The 16,566-nt window shown below is 44.3% G+C and overlaps 1 protein-coding gene across 24 annotated transcripts in view; it reads left to right on the top strand.

The window, feature by feature from the left end:
• ZMAT4 (zinc finger matrin-type 4) overlaps positions 1 to 16,566 on the top strand; it is a 186,995-nt gene that overhangs the window by 91,239 nt on the left and 79,190 nt on the right. For all 24 annotated transcript variants that reach the window (XR_015950405.1, XR_015950408.1, XR_015950409.1 and 21 more), the window contains one exon: positions 15,400 to 15,556. Coding sequence is in view for 15 of the 24 variants with exons in the window: in XM_088671415.1 (XP_088527541.1) it covers positions 15,400 to 15,556 (157 nt within the window). In the remaining 9 variants the exon portion in view is untranslated. The remainder of the gene's footprint in view (positions 1 to 15,399; positions 15,557 to 16,566) is intronic.

Here is a 16,566-nt window from a genome sequence, read left to right as displayed (position 1 = left end):
GTTTTCTACGTTTTTCATTTATAGCAACTAAGTGTGTGTAGATTGGCGTGTATCTTTGGTTCTGCTATGTGTTTGAGTTTGCCATCCATTTACACGTGGACCTGAGTTCTTGAATTATTCTTCTTTTGGGTTTCTTCCAGTACACTGGCATTAGTTCGTCTGTCTTCCTAAGTGATGTGTAAAATTTTTGGGGACACCTTTGATGGAATATTTTGAGGAGTTGGAGATGGCATTTATAAGTGGTCCATGTTTCACAAGCGTACAGTAAAGTTGGTAGTACAATAGCTTTGTAAACAAGCCTTTTGGTTTCCCTGTGAACGTCCCAGTCCTCAAACACTCTGCACTTCAATCAGGAGAAAGCTGTACTCACACAGTGTGAGGACTAGAAGAGCTGCTCAAGGCTTAACAGCTCTGCTCTGACGCCTGGGGCTGGGAGGAGGGAGCATGGGGGGAACATCCGGGAATGTTCTTTGTTCTCTGCATTGCTGTTGTTGGTTTCGTTTTCCACCAGCAACATGGAGTGCTGTTCGCTGGCAGCTGCTGATTTATGCTTGTAAATAAAGACTTAAGCTTAGAATAAGAAGCTGTCTTGTTCCGATTTATTAGTGTGATTGCTCCTGCATGTCTACACAGCTTCACGCTGCGACAGAGAGAGAGAAGGAGAGGAGTTTCCATTCAGCAAATTGTAGAATCATGGCAATTAAAATAATAAATAGAGTTGGGGCAATAACACAACCCTGTTTAACACCTGGTTGGTGAATGGTTCACTTTGAGAGCCATTGTTATTTGTGATTGTTGCTGTCATATTATCATGGAGGAGCCAAATTATGTTTACAAATTTATCTGGACAGCCAGAAGGACAGTTCACAGGGCATTACGATTTACAGTGTTGAAGGCCTGCACCACTACCTCTTTACTGGTTCCCAAAGTTTTCTTTGCAAAAAGGGGGGGGGGGGAATAAATTCAATTCAGTTTGCACTTAAAGGTCAACTTATCTATTTGTAAGTCCCAAAACAAATGCAAACCAAACCAAATGCAAACAGCAATCTGAAATCCAAAGTTTTTCAACTGAGTTCTCCAATCAAGTATTGTATACAAAAATGCATGTACTAGCCCAAAACATGCATTAAAATCCCTATTAGTGAAAAAAATGTGTATATTAGTTTAAATGCTAAAGACTTTTCATGATGACTTTTAAAAAATGTAAACTGATGTGGAAATGTGGATAACTAAAGATTAGAAATATGAGAAACAGAGAGAGATCAACATTGACAGATTCTCCTTGCTTGCAAAAGGAGGGGACATTGGCAGCTGGAGTGCTGCTGGCTGCGGTGGATGCACTCAGGGAGGGTCAATGAATTCCAGGAAGCCTGAAAAATGTACTGTCCGTTGCCTCCCACATCTGGTGAGTGAGTTGGAAAGCACTGGAAACTACATAATTCCCATGATGCCCAGTGGCAATGGCAATGGCCATTCTGTATGTGTGTCCAGGCTTTAAGGAGGTGCAAGCAGAAGTTCCACCTTCTTATCAGAACCCCCAGAACCTCCCTGAAGGCTGGAGAAGAAGCATGAATGGAGCAAAGAGGTGACGTGTCGAGGGGGAGGGAGAGAGGTGACCCATGCCTCTGCTCCTCTCTTCCCTTCTCCAGCACACCAGCCTCTCCTCCCATGAACTGCTGCCTCTGGGTTTCCTGACACAGTCAGGCATGGAATGCCCAGAGGGAGGAATCAGTTCTTTATTGTTAAACGTACCTTTGTCAAAAGTACATCTCTCAGCTACTCCCAGATGTGCACCTGATGAAGCAGCTGCTACAGCAAAGGGCCCCCATCCCCAACCTTGACGCTTCGCACAAGCAGGTGAAGATTTCACCTGCATATAACCTGTTTCTGCTCCTCCCTCTTCAGTCCTCGCCTAGTCCTGGGAGACAGGTGGGGGCAGGAGGAGGACATGGGGAAGCCCTGACCTCTCCCTCCTCCTCCTGCCCCTGCTCTTCACTCTCCAATCCTGCAGCTTCTCCTGCCTCTCACTCTCATCTCCTGGCTGCTGCTACAGGTTCCTCCAGATCACTGATCCCTTCTTCCAAGTCAGTCTCCAACCCCTTTTCTCCCGGTGCCCATTCATCAGTATCCAGCCAGTCCCTGACACTGGACTATTTCCCCTCATTCCTCCTAGGTTTGGGCCTAGACAACCTTGTCTGGGCTGTCTTTGTTGCACCCTCCCTCCTGTAGAGACGGATCAGGGTCTTTGAAAAGGGCAGCCATGGCTGAAGCCAGTCTGGCTGGCTGCGGCAATTCCCTGAGGACCTTCACAACTTTCTTTGTGTGGGAAAGACTTGCTTCTCCTATTTATCTGTGACACTTATCCAAGAGCATTAGACCATATTGGTGATATCATACTGTAGCCAAACTGGTCACAGAGCATAGAGATACAGTATGCACAATGTTATCCCTGGTTGTCTGGGATCATCCCTATGGCTAATCCAAGAAGGCTAAGGAAGCAGTGGTTGGAGGAGATGGAAATGGCAAGCAGGGGAGACAATGTCACCAAACAGGAGGGGGGGGGACAAAGTGAAAATTCACAGAGAGCAGTTTCCAGACAAGGCAGTTTTCTTAATCAGTGCAGAGTATTCATGCCTCAGGATTCCCCACCATGGCAGCTATAGATTTTTATGCTTTAGGTATGGAACTAGATTTATTGTTTGCAGCTGTCCCTAACAATACAGAGAAATTAGAGCAAGTGAAGAAGGGGGCAGAGGCCATTATGTTCAAATGATTCTGACACCACTGCAGAGGGGCAAAGAGGTCAGGGGGAGAGAGAAGACCTCAGGAATGCCAGGCTGAGATGAGGAGACAGGACGGCCACCTCCTCCACCCACCTCCCAACAGAACATAAGAGGAGCTTGCTGGATCAGGCCAAGGGCCCACCTAGTCCAGTATCCTGTTCTCACATTGGGTGGGGAAACCCACAAGCAGAACCCAAACACAAGAGCATGCCCCCCCCTCATGGTGATTTCCTTTTTTTAAAATAATGTTTATTGATTTTTTGACATATAACAACAAAACATACATCACCCACACACCAACCATGGCATTACCTAAAATAGAAAACCAGGAACACAAATAAAAACATTAACATATCTAAACATAATAATTAAAAAACAAAAACATACATTTATAGTTCAAAAACCATTCATCTTTTCTGACATTGTAGGTTGACCTCCTCAGCCCCCCTTACTGTGGTTCATCTTATACTCCCTTTGGCACTTTCATAATCATCATCTTAACATTGTTTCTTTCTATCTTAAACATGTTTATACCTTTTAAATTTTACACCAAAATTCTATAATTATCCTTTTCATTATAGATTACATATTTAACATCTATGACAACATCATACTCCTCTTTCCTTACATATTATATTTCTGCCTTAAACATACTTCTTCATTTAATTCATATTATAAAATTTTTAATCTACTTTTACACTATACTAAACTAAAAATTCTCTTCCTTATACCCACACCACTCTTCTAAGAACTCCCCATTTCAGTCAAAATCATATTTCTATTGTTAATCCTTCTAATCACAAGTCCCCTTTTACGGTCGGCAAGTCCTATTTTGATCCGGGTTACCCTATTACATAGCCAATTATAAACTATTTATCCCACCCCCTTCCTCACCTTTCTTTCTACTCTCATTCCTTTAACCTTGCCCTGCGTCTTTCTTCAATCCTGTACTTCTAAGCACCCCTTTTCTGTTTTCTGTGGTCATCTTGACTCCTTGGTCCAATGTCTTCATCTGTTGAGAGGAGATATTTTTCAATTCATACTGGTTATTCTCAACTAGTTTTTCTTGCACAGATGGACTCTCACTCCTTCTGTACCACTCAATTTCTTCTATATGGACTGGGGTGCTCTCACCCTCCCCCAGTCCTTCTTGTTGGGTTTTCTCCTCCAATTCCGACTGGACAGTTGGACTCTCACTCCTGCTGTTCAGTTCTTTCTGATCATCACAACCTTTGATTTTTCTAATCTCCAGATTGCACTGTACCAAATCATTTTTAATTTGCAATAGCCAATCATGGTGATTTCCAGCTCTGAACATGGAGACACAAGCAGAGCCATTGTGGCCAGGAGCGTAGATGGATCTCCAGGAATTATTCCAGTCCTCTTTAAAATCATCCAGGTTGGTGGCCATCACTGCCTCCCATGGGAGCTGCTTGTGGGCTCCCCTTTGGGGCACCTGGCTGGCCCCTGTGAGAACAGGATGCCGCACTAGGTGGGCCATTGGCCTGATTCAGCAAGCTCTTCCTATGTTCTTATGGATTTACCTGTTTACACATACTTCACCTAATGTCTCAAGGGCAGGCTACAAAGATACCACACATTTTAAAAGTCCAAGTCCCAGTTCAACTGAAATCATAAGACCAAACCACAAAGCAGCTAATGACAAAATGCACCGCACTGCAGAAGGAGGGAAGGAGCAGGGGCTGAGGACGACATCCCATCCTGTTTTGATCTTGTTTTGATCTTGCTGGGATGAGCCATCAATGATCCATCCCAACTCACTCTGTCCCATCCCATCCCATTATACACATTTTGTGCACACATTTGTGTAAAATCCACCCCTTTTACAGAAAAATCATGCTATTTCATGATTTCCAGTGCATTCACAGTAAAATAGGCCTTTTAATCTGTACTCTTTGTGCACTGAAAATCCACTGCAGAGAACTCGGAGTTGAGTTCCAATTCTGAAGCAAGTTCGGGAGTCTAAGATTGGGAGTCAGTCTGTTGCAAAAAGTGGAGAAGAAAAATATACTCCCCCCCCCACTGAATAATAAGGCATCACCTAAAATACAGAAGAGGAATATGCAAGGAAACACTCTTTGCTAGGGACAAGGTTGTTTTTAAGCAGTCCCATGAGGCACTTGCCACTCTTCAACATAACATCTGAACAAATATGAAGAATGAGTTGACAGTAAGAGAGGAGAAAAGAAACAGTCTGGATTTTGAAATAAGAAGCATCTGATTTGTCAGGAGGATTTTTATTTTTTATTTTTAAATCACATCTCTCTCTGAAAGTAGGTTGAAGAGAAACAATGACACAGGTGCTCAGAACAAACACATCTCAAGCATGTCTCTCTGTGTGTGTGTGCGTGAGAGAGAGAGAATCCCAGAGCACAAACATCCTTTAAATCAGATTTTCAAACAAGACCTTCGTGGGTGGCTCTTTTGAGAGTTACAGTGGATGTTGATCCATTAATCCAGAGCATTTCTCACTGCACTTCAACTTTGAAATGACTTTGAAATCATTCCCTGGGGTCTTAGAGCAGAGTAGAGTGTTATGTAAGAAGAAAAAGAGGAAGGGAAGAAGAAGAAGAAATAAAAACAGGGCATGAAAAACAAGGCTCTCTGCTAATGAGCATTTACGGCCCCTGTAGTTTAGAACATTGTCTTTTTTTACCCTACTAGATTTTGATGAGCAGCAAACACACTTTATGCGGGGAGAGTTCCTTTTCAGTCCCTTTCTCCCAGGTGAGAGACAAATTGACTGCATAATAAACCAGGTTTGCAACTCTCAGAAACCTAAACGTCAGCTGGGCTTGAACTGGAATTATCCAGGAAGAAAAAAGGAAGCCTATGTGTCAGAAGCACAGTTCAGCTGGTGAATAGTAACCAGTCTGCACCCTCCCACACTAGCATTGGGGAAGAAAGTCTATTCAGTTTGCATTTAAAGGGCGAAGTAATTTATACTTTCCAAAACAATATGTGAACCAAAACACAAGTCATCCTTCAAAATTTGCACTCTTCAAAATTTGCAGTACAGCTCTCCAGTCAAGCAAGGTATGTTTTGTTACTGGCCACCACAATCCCTGCTGTGCCGCATAGGGGATTCCAGGGGTCTTGGGCCTCAGCCGGGGTCTGTGCTTCTTTGGAGAATTGAAGACATGGCAGACATTGTTGTAGCTCTAAGAACTATGGTTTATTCACCTATTTACACCTTCATTCTGCATGGAGGGAGTCCAGATCTTACAGCATGGTCATTTCAAGAGGGGTTTGTTCCCCACAGCAGTGCAACCCTGGAGTCCAAGGCATCTCTCCCAGACAGCCTTCAGACAGCCTGCCCCTTGGTTCTCCCCCACTTCTTTCCCCCAGAACACCTTGCTAAAAAGACTCATTTCCTATCACCTCTCTCACACACCGCATCCCCCTGACAACCTCTTTCTGCCCAAGCCCAAGATTCCTCTCAGATGGGCCATTAACCTCTTTTGTCATGTAAACCCCTCTCTCCCAGGTGAGGCCCTGGCTTGGAAAGGAAGTAATCCCTGGATCCAGCAAGTGTTAAAAGCTAATCAAGCCTTCTGATTCTGGGAAATAGCCAAGCTAGCTTCCTGGTGAGCTGATAGAGAATTAAGGATCTTGGTGCAAGAGCCAAATGGGTACCCTTCTAAGAGAAAAAGCCAGTGTTTAGCATAGAGAGTTTTCAAGTGATGTGACCTAGATGTAAAGTAGCAACTGGAAAGAGAGCCAGAACAATGTTTGAATTGGATTTCTGTTTGAATCCAAGGCTGTGGCTATAGGAGAAACAACACCTGGTGTTGATGTTGTTACACACACACACACACACCACAGACTCAGGTTGTATATATGTGTAGATAAACCATATATCATAAAGACAACCCAGTCTCCGCAGTGCTTCATTTCCCAAAGGAAACATGATCCCTAGGGAAGCACCTGGAACCCCTGGAATCTCACATAGCTCAGAGTGCAACTAGATATAGACAAAATAACACACACAAATGCACTATATTAGAGGAAATTACCTTGCAAAAAAGGATTATGTGTAGGAAAAAAATCCAAATAAAGATGTGTATATGAGGGAGAGAGTCAAACTAAAATGCTTATGAATTTTCATGAGGTAAACAAATCTCAAAATGGTATGGCAATGTGGTGAGATGAATTTAAGATTGGGAAAAAGGAAAATTGAGAGAAACTGCTCTCCACCCATTGTGGCCTTAGCAGGAGTAACAAGGCTGCTGCAGGGGGCGTTGGGGAGGGCACCAACACCACTGTCATCTTCTGCAGTGCGTCCTTGCTCAGCCTGCATCCCCAATGTTGTGGGACTACAACTCCCTTCACCCTAATGCATACCTGCCAAGTCTCCCGCTGAAAAATGCAGGATCAGCAGCGGCGCAGCACTGGAAGTTGTGTAGAAGCAACTTCCGGTGCCGCTCTGCCCATGTGTGGGCACCGGAAATAGGGCAGAGCGGCACCGGAAGTCACTTCTACGCATGCCCGGCAGCCATTTTGGTGACACCCGCCGCCATGCGGCAACCACCAAGATGGCCGCCCCCATGCAGGCACCACCAAGATGGCCGCCGGGCATGCGTAGAAGCGACTTCCGGTGCCGCTCTGCCCTATTTCCGGTGCCCACACATGGGCAGAGCAGCACCCAAAATGGAGGCTCCCTGGCAGGTAGGAAATCTGGGGGATTTCCGGGATTTTTCTCCATTCAGGAGAACAGCGGGAAATGGATCAAAATCTGGGGGTTTCCCGCGAAAAACGGGATACTTGGCAGCTAAGCCCTAATGTATGCAGTTTTCTGAAGTTCTTGCAAAAAAATGGTTGGAGGAAAAATGTTTCTCAAGTCAGTCTGAGGGGTCAGAAAATTATCGTCCCCTTGCCAGAGTGCCTCCTCGAAACACAGCTCCCTTTCCTTAAATCACAGCATGAGGACCCCAGCTGAATTGACCAGTGTGAGAAGAAAAAGAGGGGTCCTATTTCCATATTAATCTTTTTTAAAAAAGTAGAAATATTTGCATTTAGATATGTGTTTCATTTTTTAAAAAAAATCACCGGATAATGGTGTGTGCCGATGGGTTGCAGGTTTCCCTTTCCACAGCCCAGCCAGCCTCCTTTGGCCTCTCTCTGGCTTCCAGCTCTGGAGTGACACCAAGGTCTCTGCTGGCCTGGAGCTCCCCTTTGCACCCTCCAAATGCGCAGGCAGGCAGGCAGAAGGGCTGGAATCCCTGCCAGTCGGAATCAGCAAACATCTCCAAAGTGGCAAGCTCTCCCAAATGGGGTTTTCTGAGATCCCAAGCTGGCCCTGTCATGTCTACAGCTCCAAGCTAGAGCAGTCTTGTGCATTTCACTTGGGAGGAGATGCTCCCAAGTCCACCTCCTTAGGCGGTTTGGGCTGTATGGGTTCTGTCTAGTGGAGCACTAAGTTAAAGTTACTCAGCGGTATAATGGTTGTGCTGGTGAAATGTTTTGCACAAGTGGAACATAGTTGCTCAAAGAATGCATAAGCAAGCTGCTGATAACTTCAGGGCACAATAGTCTGTGCAATCTGTTGCACAAAATTAGAATCCATCTGTCTGCCAGCACAAGAGCTCTGGTCGAGAAGCTTGGATACAACCCTGATTGCAGTGACATATGGGGCACCCTGGCCATAGGAACATAGCAAGCTGCCTCATGTGGATTCAGACCATTGGTCCATCTAGCCCAGTGTTGTCTACTCAGGCTGGCAGCAGCTTTCCAAGGCTTCAGACCAGGGGCATTTGCAGCCCTGCCTGGAGAATGAGCCGGGGACCTTCTGCGCCCACACATGCTCTGCTACCGCACTGTGGCCTTCTCCCCACTCTTCTGTGTGAAAGGGCTGTAGACCCACAAAGATGGCCATTTCAGACATGCTTTTATGGCAAAGAATGTGATACGATTGTTGGCGCTTAAACAGTAATGAAAACAAGAAGATTAAAAAATGTTTTCACACATGAGGGGACCTTTAGCAGCTCTTATTAATAAATCCTCCTGGTACATCAATAGCAGGAAATATTTCTGTCAGGCAAGCTAATTAAACTCAGGAGCAACTTCACCACTAAAAATAGCTCCGAGGCTGCTGGACTCTCAGCACAGTCATTTTGTGCCATTTATGAAGGACTTGCTGCCACTTCCCATGAAACATCAGATCGGTTTGCAGTGGACACAGTAAACAAGTGCAGAGACACCCAGACTTTAGAGCTGCCTTGTCTTGGGAGGAAGCCAGACTGATTTCTGCGTAAACATGCATGAGAGAACTAGGGTGCATGTCTGATAGAGACACCTTCAATAGTCAAAATACTGTGTATGATAAAATCAAGAATATGATAAAATCCAGTTTAAAACATTTTCTAACTTTCTAGTCCCTGGGTTTTCAAGGTGAAAAAAGACTTTATAATATAACTTTCCTGGTTATTGATAATATGCAGCTTGTTATATGGAATAATTATCAAATGTCAAAGGAGCATCACATTGCTTCAGAAATCCATGCAACAGTCTCTTCTTCTTCTTCTTCTTCTTCTTCTTCTTCTTCTTCTTCTTCTTCTTCTTCTTCTTCTTCTTCTTCTTCTTCTTCTTCTTCTTCTTCTTCTTCTTCTTCTTCTTCTTCTCTTATCCATTTTCCACTCTTATCCATTTTCCATAGTTTGATACACCCACTTTACAGTTTGCAGCAGTCTTTCATTAGGTTAGGCCAATGCCCCAGCTGCAGCTTTGTCTAGACCAGGGACAATCTGGACATTGAGAGCAATGTTTGATTTCTGGGGCTATGCAGATTGTGGTGGGTTAGCTCTTCATAGTTCCCATTCAGTTCTGTGGGAGAATATAAAAAGGGGCCACAATCGGGGGGGGGGGGGGGTTGTAACTAATGTTTTTGCTCTACTAGCACAAGGGCACTTTCACTAATGGAGGGGTGAGTTTCAGGGTTGCACAACAGAGGAATCCAGTGCGGCAGTTGCATTAGCAGCAACTCGTAACGCAACAGATTGTGCAATCCATTCTGCAGCAAAGTTACCAGCAAGCTTTTTATGAATTATTTTGGGAAGCCAACTTCCGCTGGCACAAAATATTTCTCTAGATGAATAAGTATATTGCTGACTGACTCTAATGTAGAGCTGCATTAGATGTGACCCCTGGGACTTGAGATGGAACAACATCAAGCCTTCACACCAGTCAGTCAATCAGTCTTTCAACCATAGTAAAAGCAGAAAACAAAAATTGAAATAACAATTGGGAGGGGGAGTCACAATACCAATACAATCTTACTTATTCATCACACTAGGAGAAAGTAGGAAATTGGCTCAAGCTTTAAAAGCAAATCTTTCCACTGCTACAGAAACTCAGACCAGCCCCAGGCAGCATTCCCCTCAAGAGAAGGATCCTTTGCATCAAATACTGGTCACAGCAACAGGAAGGAAGAAACAGATTTGTCAACTCCAGGGGTGTCCACAAATTTATTATTTTATTTTATTTAAAAGCATTTCTAAACCATGTAAAAAAATTAAAACCTCAAAACAATGCACAACATAAAAGCAATAACCAATATATTTAAAACAAAAGCCAGGAAAACAGTAGCGCAAAAGTATATGAAAACAAAATCTGAGGGTGGAGGGGACTGTAGTTCAGCGGTGCAGCATCTGCATTGCATGCAGAAGGACCCAGGTTCAATCCCTGACATCTCCAGGTAGGGCTGAGAGAGACTCCTGGTCAGATATCCTAGAAACCCACTGCCAGTCGGTGGAGACAAGACTGGTCTGGATGAACCAGGGGTCTGACTCAGAATAAGGCAGCTTCCTGTAGGTACCTGTTTGGCTCCCCAGTCAGCCAAGCTGGCTTATTCCACCCCTCCCTTCTTTCTTCAGTTAGCATTCCATGACATCCTCAATCCTCCCTGGGCTGGGGGTTGTGGGTGGAGATTCCCTCACCTTGACTTTTTCAATGTTCTCTCCCTCTTGCTTCCACTTCTGGCTTTAATCCTGATCAGCTGACTCTTGGCTATGGCTGTTCATCAGCTGTGACATGCGATTGATCCCTGTGGCTCATAGCTATTGGCTCGGCAATCTGTTGCCAGCTGTATTATGTCCTCATAAAGGTACTACAAGAAAATTGTTGTGAGGCTAATAAAAACATACCAGATGTGCACTTGAAATTCACAGCCTCTGTAGGGCACAGCTTCAGCGATAACTTAAGGCAACCCAGTTATGCATAAGAAGCAGGCAGATTATTGCTGGAATTTCACAGCTGATGTGTGAACACTTCTGAAAATGCTAAGAGCAGAGCGTCTATCTGATGAGCACCAAAGATTTAAAAAGTGTTGCCTATTTAGCTCTGGAGAGAGGAGGGAGTGATTTATTTTATAGCCGATACATCAAAGGAAATAACACAGTAGGGGTGGAAGAGTACTTTAGGTTAAAGAAGCTTGAGTGTATGAGAACTAATGATTATAAATGGAAAGTTAATTAATTTGGCTTGGAAATTAGGGAGGGAAGGATTTCATACAGTCACAGGAATCAAAAAGGAAGTTTCTTACTAGAGTCTGATAGATTTATGGAAATTGTTGTTTTTGCTCTAAATGCTGGGACTGTAAGTGTCCCCCGACCAAAGATCCCTCCTGGCGTGACCTTTGCAGAATGTCTGCTGCTTCTGTGCAGCTCCTTCCTACACTACAGAAGCAACCTCAGGAGAGGATGAGAGTACCCTGGGCAGCAAGGCAGGGGGTGAGAAAATCGCCTTAAGTGGCAGGTGCTGGGCAAGGGGGCAAGGGGTGAGCATTCCCCTCTACTGCCTACACAGCCTAAATAATTTGGCTCTTATATGTAGAAAGGGAGGGCACCACCTCACCTGTTGCTTCAGGGAGCAAAATGACTTGGACCAGTCCTAATGTGCAATGATGGCAAGGGGCAAATACCTATGCTGTGAACTCCTCAACCATATGTTGTCGAACTCCTGACTTTATTCCAGTCTGTTTTGGTAGTTCACCTTTTAGTGGAATAGGATTGGTACTTTTATTCTTGCTGACGGGTGAATACTTTGATTATTCTTATGGTTTATTCTATGTTATGAATTTTAAAGTTTGTCAAGTTTTTCAGTACTTAAATATTTTGTAAGTTGTTTCTTTGAGGTACTGTAATTTGTAAAAATGATGAAAAATATTAATATTGATATTACTAACAATAGCAACAGCAACAACTTGAACAGAGACCCTAAGAGATATTCCACCCATTGTGCAGAATGTGGCAGTAAAAGTGAGGTATTTGGACACTTCAAAAATCCTAGCATTTCTGCATAGTTTTGGGTGGAAGATGAACTGCTGTGGAACAGAAGCAGTGCTGCATGCAGTGATACAGAAGAGAAACCAGGGCTTTCTTCAACCCTAATGGCACCTCAGAGTCTTGTGCTGGGGGTGTCTTTCCATTTCCCTCTGTAGTATTTACATTTTTACAGTCCAGGCTTTCCCCCCACAATTTTTTATTAGTTTTCAAACAATTTAACAAATCCAATTCAATTTGAGTACCATATTCCCTTAAAATTTTGACTTCCCACCCTTACTTACATGATGTTTCTATTCAAATCATTCATCTACTCTCATAAATGTAATATTTAGCTAAAACATATATTCTACATTACATTCATTTATCATTCTCATTCCTTTTATATTTCAACTCCTGCCTGCAATTTCATTTGACTAATATTTTCCTCAGTTAATCCAATTCTTCTACAAGTTTTTCTTCTTTTTGGGCTCTTATTTTTGCTGTCACTTTTGCCATTTCCACATAGTCCAATAATTTCAAATCCCACTCCTCTTTTCTTGGAACTTCTTCTTTCCATTTCTGTGCCTACAGAGTTCTGGCTGTGGTGGCGGCATACAGAAACATTTTAAGCAACTTTTGGGACCTCTGTCACTATTATTCCCAGTGCTTTTTTTTCTTAAAAATTGTTTGGGGGTTCTCTCATTTTGACTCAAGAAAATCACCATTTTATAGTTCAAATGGGGGGGGAATACAATAAATGGGAAAAAACACTGCCTTTAGCTCAGCATCCCACCCAAAAAGAGGGGGCAGGCGTTCAGAAGAAGCCACCTTCATCCAAACAGCAGCAGCAGCTTTTGGGAAATGATACATAATGAGTTGAAGAAATGTTTCAAATAGTCATTTATTTTGGGAATAATCAGTGTTTTTTCTGGGGAAACACAGGGGGATGCGTACCCCTAAACATTTGGAGGAGCAGCAGTAGTGGGGATTTGGGTAGCTTCCACGCACTGCAGAAAGAGCGTGAGGGTGGGTTCCTTTTCTTCCTTATTAGTATAAAAACCAGCTAAATCACCAAATTGCTTTATCATTTCAAATACCTTTATCACCTTAACCAAACAGTTTACCACAAAAAGAACTACATCATCTGCAAATGCCCTTTGTTTATAGGTTTGTTGTCCAATTTGGACACATCACAGCATTTCACTTTCTCTTATGTTTCTACAGTTCAGGAGTACCATTTCACGAATCTTGATAGGGCTTGTTGAATTCATGACATACAGATCAGGCTTTCTTGCCAAATTTGTCATCCAGAACAGTGAGCTTTAAGGCGATGGAAGCCAAGCATGGGGGTGTATTTTTGGCTGGAAGGCTGCTAATTTTTGTGATCTTTTTAAAACAAACTCATCTCCTAGAGTTTTAATTTTTAATGTGGCTTTAAGCATCTTCTAATTTATGACAGGTTCTGTTTGCAGAGGGGCGGGTGGTCTAACTGTCATGGCTGTTACTGATGGAAGCTGTGCTTGTGTTTGTGGAATGAGAGAAAGATGGCAGAATAACTAAATAAGAGGTGCCCAACACAAAGGGCCTCAATATGGCGTGCAGCTCACCTCTCACAATCAAAACAAGTCCTTGATCTAGATGCTATACTCCTATTGATGCAGCCCAGAATTGCATTGGCTTTTTTAGCTGCTGCATCACACTGTGGACTCATGTCAAGTTTGTGGTCTACCAAGACTCCTAGATCCTTTTCACATGTACTGCTCTCAAGCCAGGTGTCACCCATCCTGTATTTGTGCCTTTCATTTTTATTTCTTTTTTGGCCAAGTGTAGTACTTTACATTTCTCCTTGTTAAAATTCATTTTGTTTGCTTTGGCCCAGTTGTCTAATCTGTTCAGGTCATTTTGAAGTGTGATCCTGTCCTCTGGGGTATTAGCCACCCCTCCCAATTTGGTGTCATCTGCAAACTTGCTCAGGATGCCCTCAAGCCCATCATCCAAGTCATTGATAAAGATGTTGAACAAGACTGGGCCCAAGACAGAACCCTGTGGCACCCCACTAGTCACTTCTCTCCAGGATGAAGAGGAGCCATTGATGAGGTTTGGGTGTGATCCAGCTTGCAGAAAGGGGTCTGCATGGAGCTTAAGCAGAGTAAGGGACCTCCAGATTCCCAGGCTAACCCTGAACCTTTAACTTTTATGCTAACCTCTCTCTGTCCTTTGAAATTTTGACTGATCATGTGTTAGGTTATATCCTTTTTACAACTGCCGCCAACTCTTGGATGTGTTTTCTGAGAACAAAGGGGCAAGCATGGCTTCTTTGTTTCTCCAACTAGTTAGCTAGCTAGGACTATAGAACTATTTCTCATCAAGAATGCACTTCTCTGAATAAACACAAACATTCTTATTTGGAGCCAGACCAGGGCTAGTCTTCTTACCTTCCTAGCTAGGTAATCTCACTCACAAGTCTGTGTTTCTATGTCCAACAGTTCCCAGGTTGGCAGGAATGCAACAAGGAATTGTTCTTTATATCAGGCAGCAGTGTTGCATCCTTTTTTGTTGCCTGGGGCACATGCTCCAGGCAGGGTATGGAGGGTTCACAGAACCCACCACGCTATGGGGTGCATGTGCCAGTTCAGCCCTGCCCACCAGAGCCAAGTGTCACTGCCCGTCCGTGCAGGGAGAAGCCTGGCTGGCTGACATGGCCCTTGGCAGGCAACCCCCCCCCTTGACGCTGGCTGGGCAGCCATTCAGCGAGGGGGTCGGGGCGGGGATGCAGTGGTGAGGCCACGCCAGGCTCCAAGGCCCACAGACACCGGCAGCAGGCAGGGTGGGACGGGGATCCCTGCTGTGGGGGGCACCTGGCTTGTGCCTAATAATAATAATAATAATAATAATAATAATAATAATAATAATAATTTTATACCCCGCCCACCTGGCTGGGTTTCTCCAGCCACTCTGGGCGGCTTCCAACAAGATATTAAAAATACAATAAAACACCAGACATTAAAAACTTCCCTAAACAGGGCCTGGGCTACAGTCCCCCTGCCCCCCCCCCGGTGCTTTCCAGGTGTGGATGGGAGCTGGAGCCCAACGACATCTGAAGAGTCCCACATTAGCCGCTTGCCTTCCATCCCAGCCCACTTCTCATATTCCTTCCCCCTTTCAGATGCCTCATGATTTCAGGCGGATGTCTGAAATGGATCTGTCAGACTGAGAGTCCTCCAAATCCAGCCCCAAGATCTGATGGTACCAGAGTTTGCATCTGAGTCTGGCCCTCGTGCGACCGCTGCCTTTGACCTGCATAACATCCTTGCTTCTTCCTTCTCATCCTCCAGGGCAGCGACAATGAATCGGTGGATAAGAACAAATGCTGTACGCTCTGTAACATGTCCTTTACTTCAGCCGTTGTGGCTGAGTCACACTATCAAGGGAAAATTCACGCCAAAAGATTAAAACTGTTGCTAGGAGAGCAGCCAACGTTAAAGGCCACAGGTAGGTCCAAATGCATTGATGATAAAGGCTTTCCTCCCCCCCCCTTTTCTTTTTAAGGAGTGGAATGCTCTGTCTTTTTGGATCCATGCATCAGTTTCCTGTTAAGGAGAGGTGAGGGTGGCACTTTGACTGGCCTTGTGGATTCGGGACAGCAGACAAGAAGCACAGAAAGAAAGTTGAAGGAAAGCAGCTATTCGTTGTTCTCTTTGCTGTGGCAATCTTAGAAACACCCTTACACACAGGCTCATTGGGACCCCCTTTATTCCTGTAGATGCCAAAAAGTGTCTCCGTCTCCCTATTTTCTGAGCACTTGCTTGTAAAGCTGTCACTATATCCTCTGGCATAGCTGTCAACTTTCAGATTTGAAAATAAGGGATCAGCAGCCTCACCTGTCCCGGGGACAGTCTACGGTATATCTAACAATGCAGGATAGCAGCGGGAAACGGCGCTGGAATAAGGGAATTTCCAGCAAAAAGGGGAAGGTTGACAGCTGTGGCTTGGAATAAGGGAGTTTCCCGCAAAAAAGGGAGGGTTGACCGCTATGCCCTCTGGCCATCTATAACCGATTCTGGAACTGCCTTTAATTGACAACTCAACAAAGACGTTTATTTCTCCTTTTGCTCTTTGCTGCTGCTGGAGAATCTAGTCTTTCTTCCCCCTTTTTTTAAAAGCAGGAAGGAGATGGGTTGTTTTCTTGCATTTTGCCATATTTTCTTGCTCCCACTGTGCCTTCAGTAATGTAACGAGTGAGTAGCTTCCTCACGAGTAAGCAACTCCAAAAATCGTGCTTGGTTTTTACAGGATTTTATTTATATACATACTGTACGTACAAGACAGAGGATCAAAAAGCATGTCCGATCTAATCCGATCCAGAATCTGGAAGCATCTCCCTTCGTGAATGCCTCCAGCATAAGCCCCTAGGCACCTTGAACCTCCTCCTTTGGTCCCTCCTCTTGTCGCCCCTCCTTGCTGGGATGAGGGTGCTGGAGGAGCGCTCTCTCCACTAGAGC

The sequence above is a fragment of the Zootoca vivipara genome, chromosome 6, assembly GCF_965207765.1.
Source record: "Zootoca vivipara chromosome 6, rZooViv2.hap1.1, whole genome shotgun sequence".
NCBI classification, from domain to species: Eukaryota; Metazoa; Chordata; class Lepidosauria; order Squamata; family Lacertidae; genus Zootoca; species Zootoca vivipara.
This window is presented reverse-complemented; position numbering and strand designations above follow the sequence as displayed.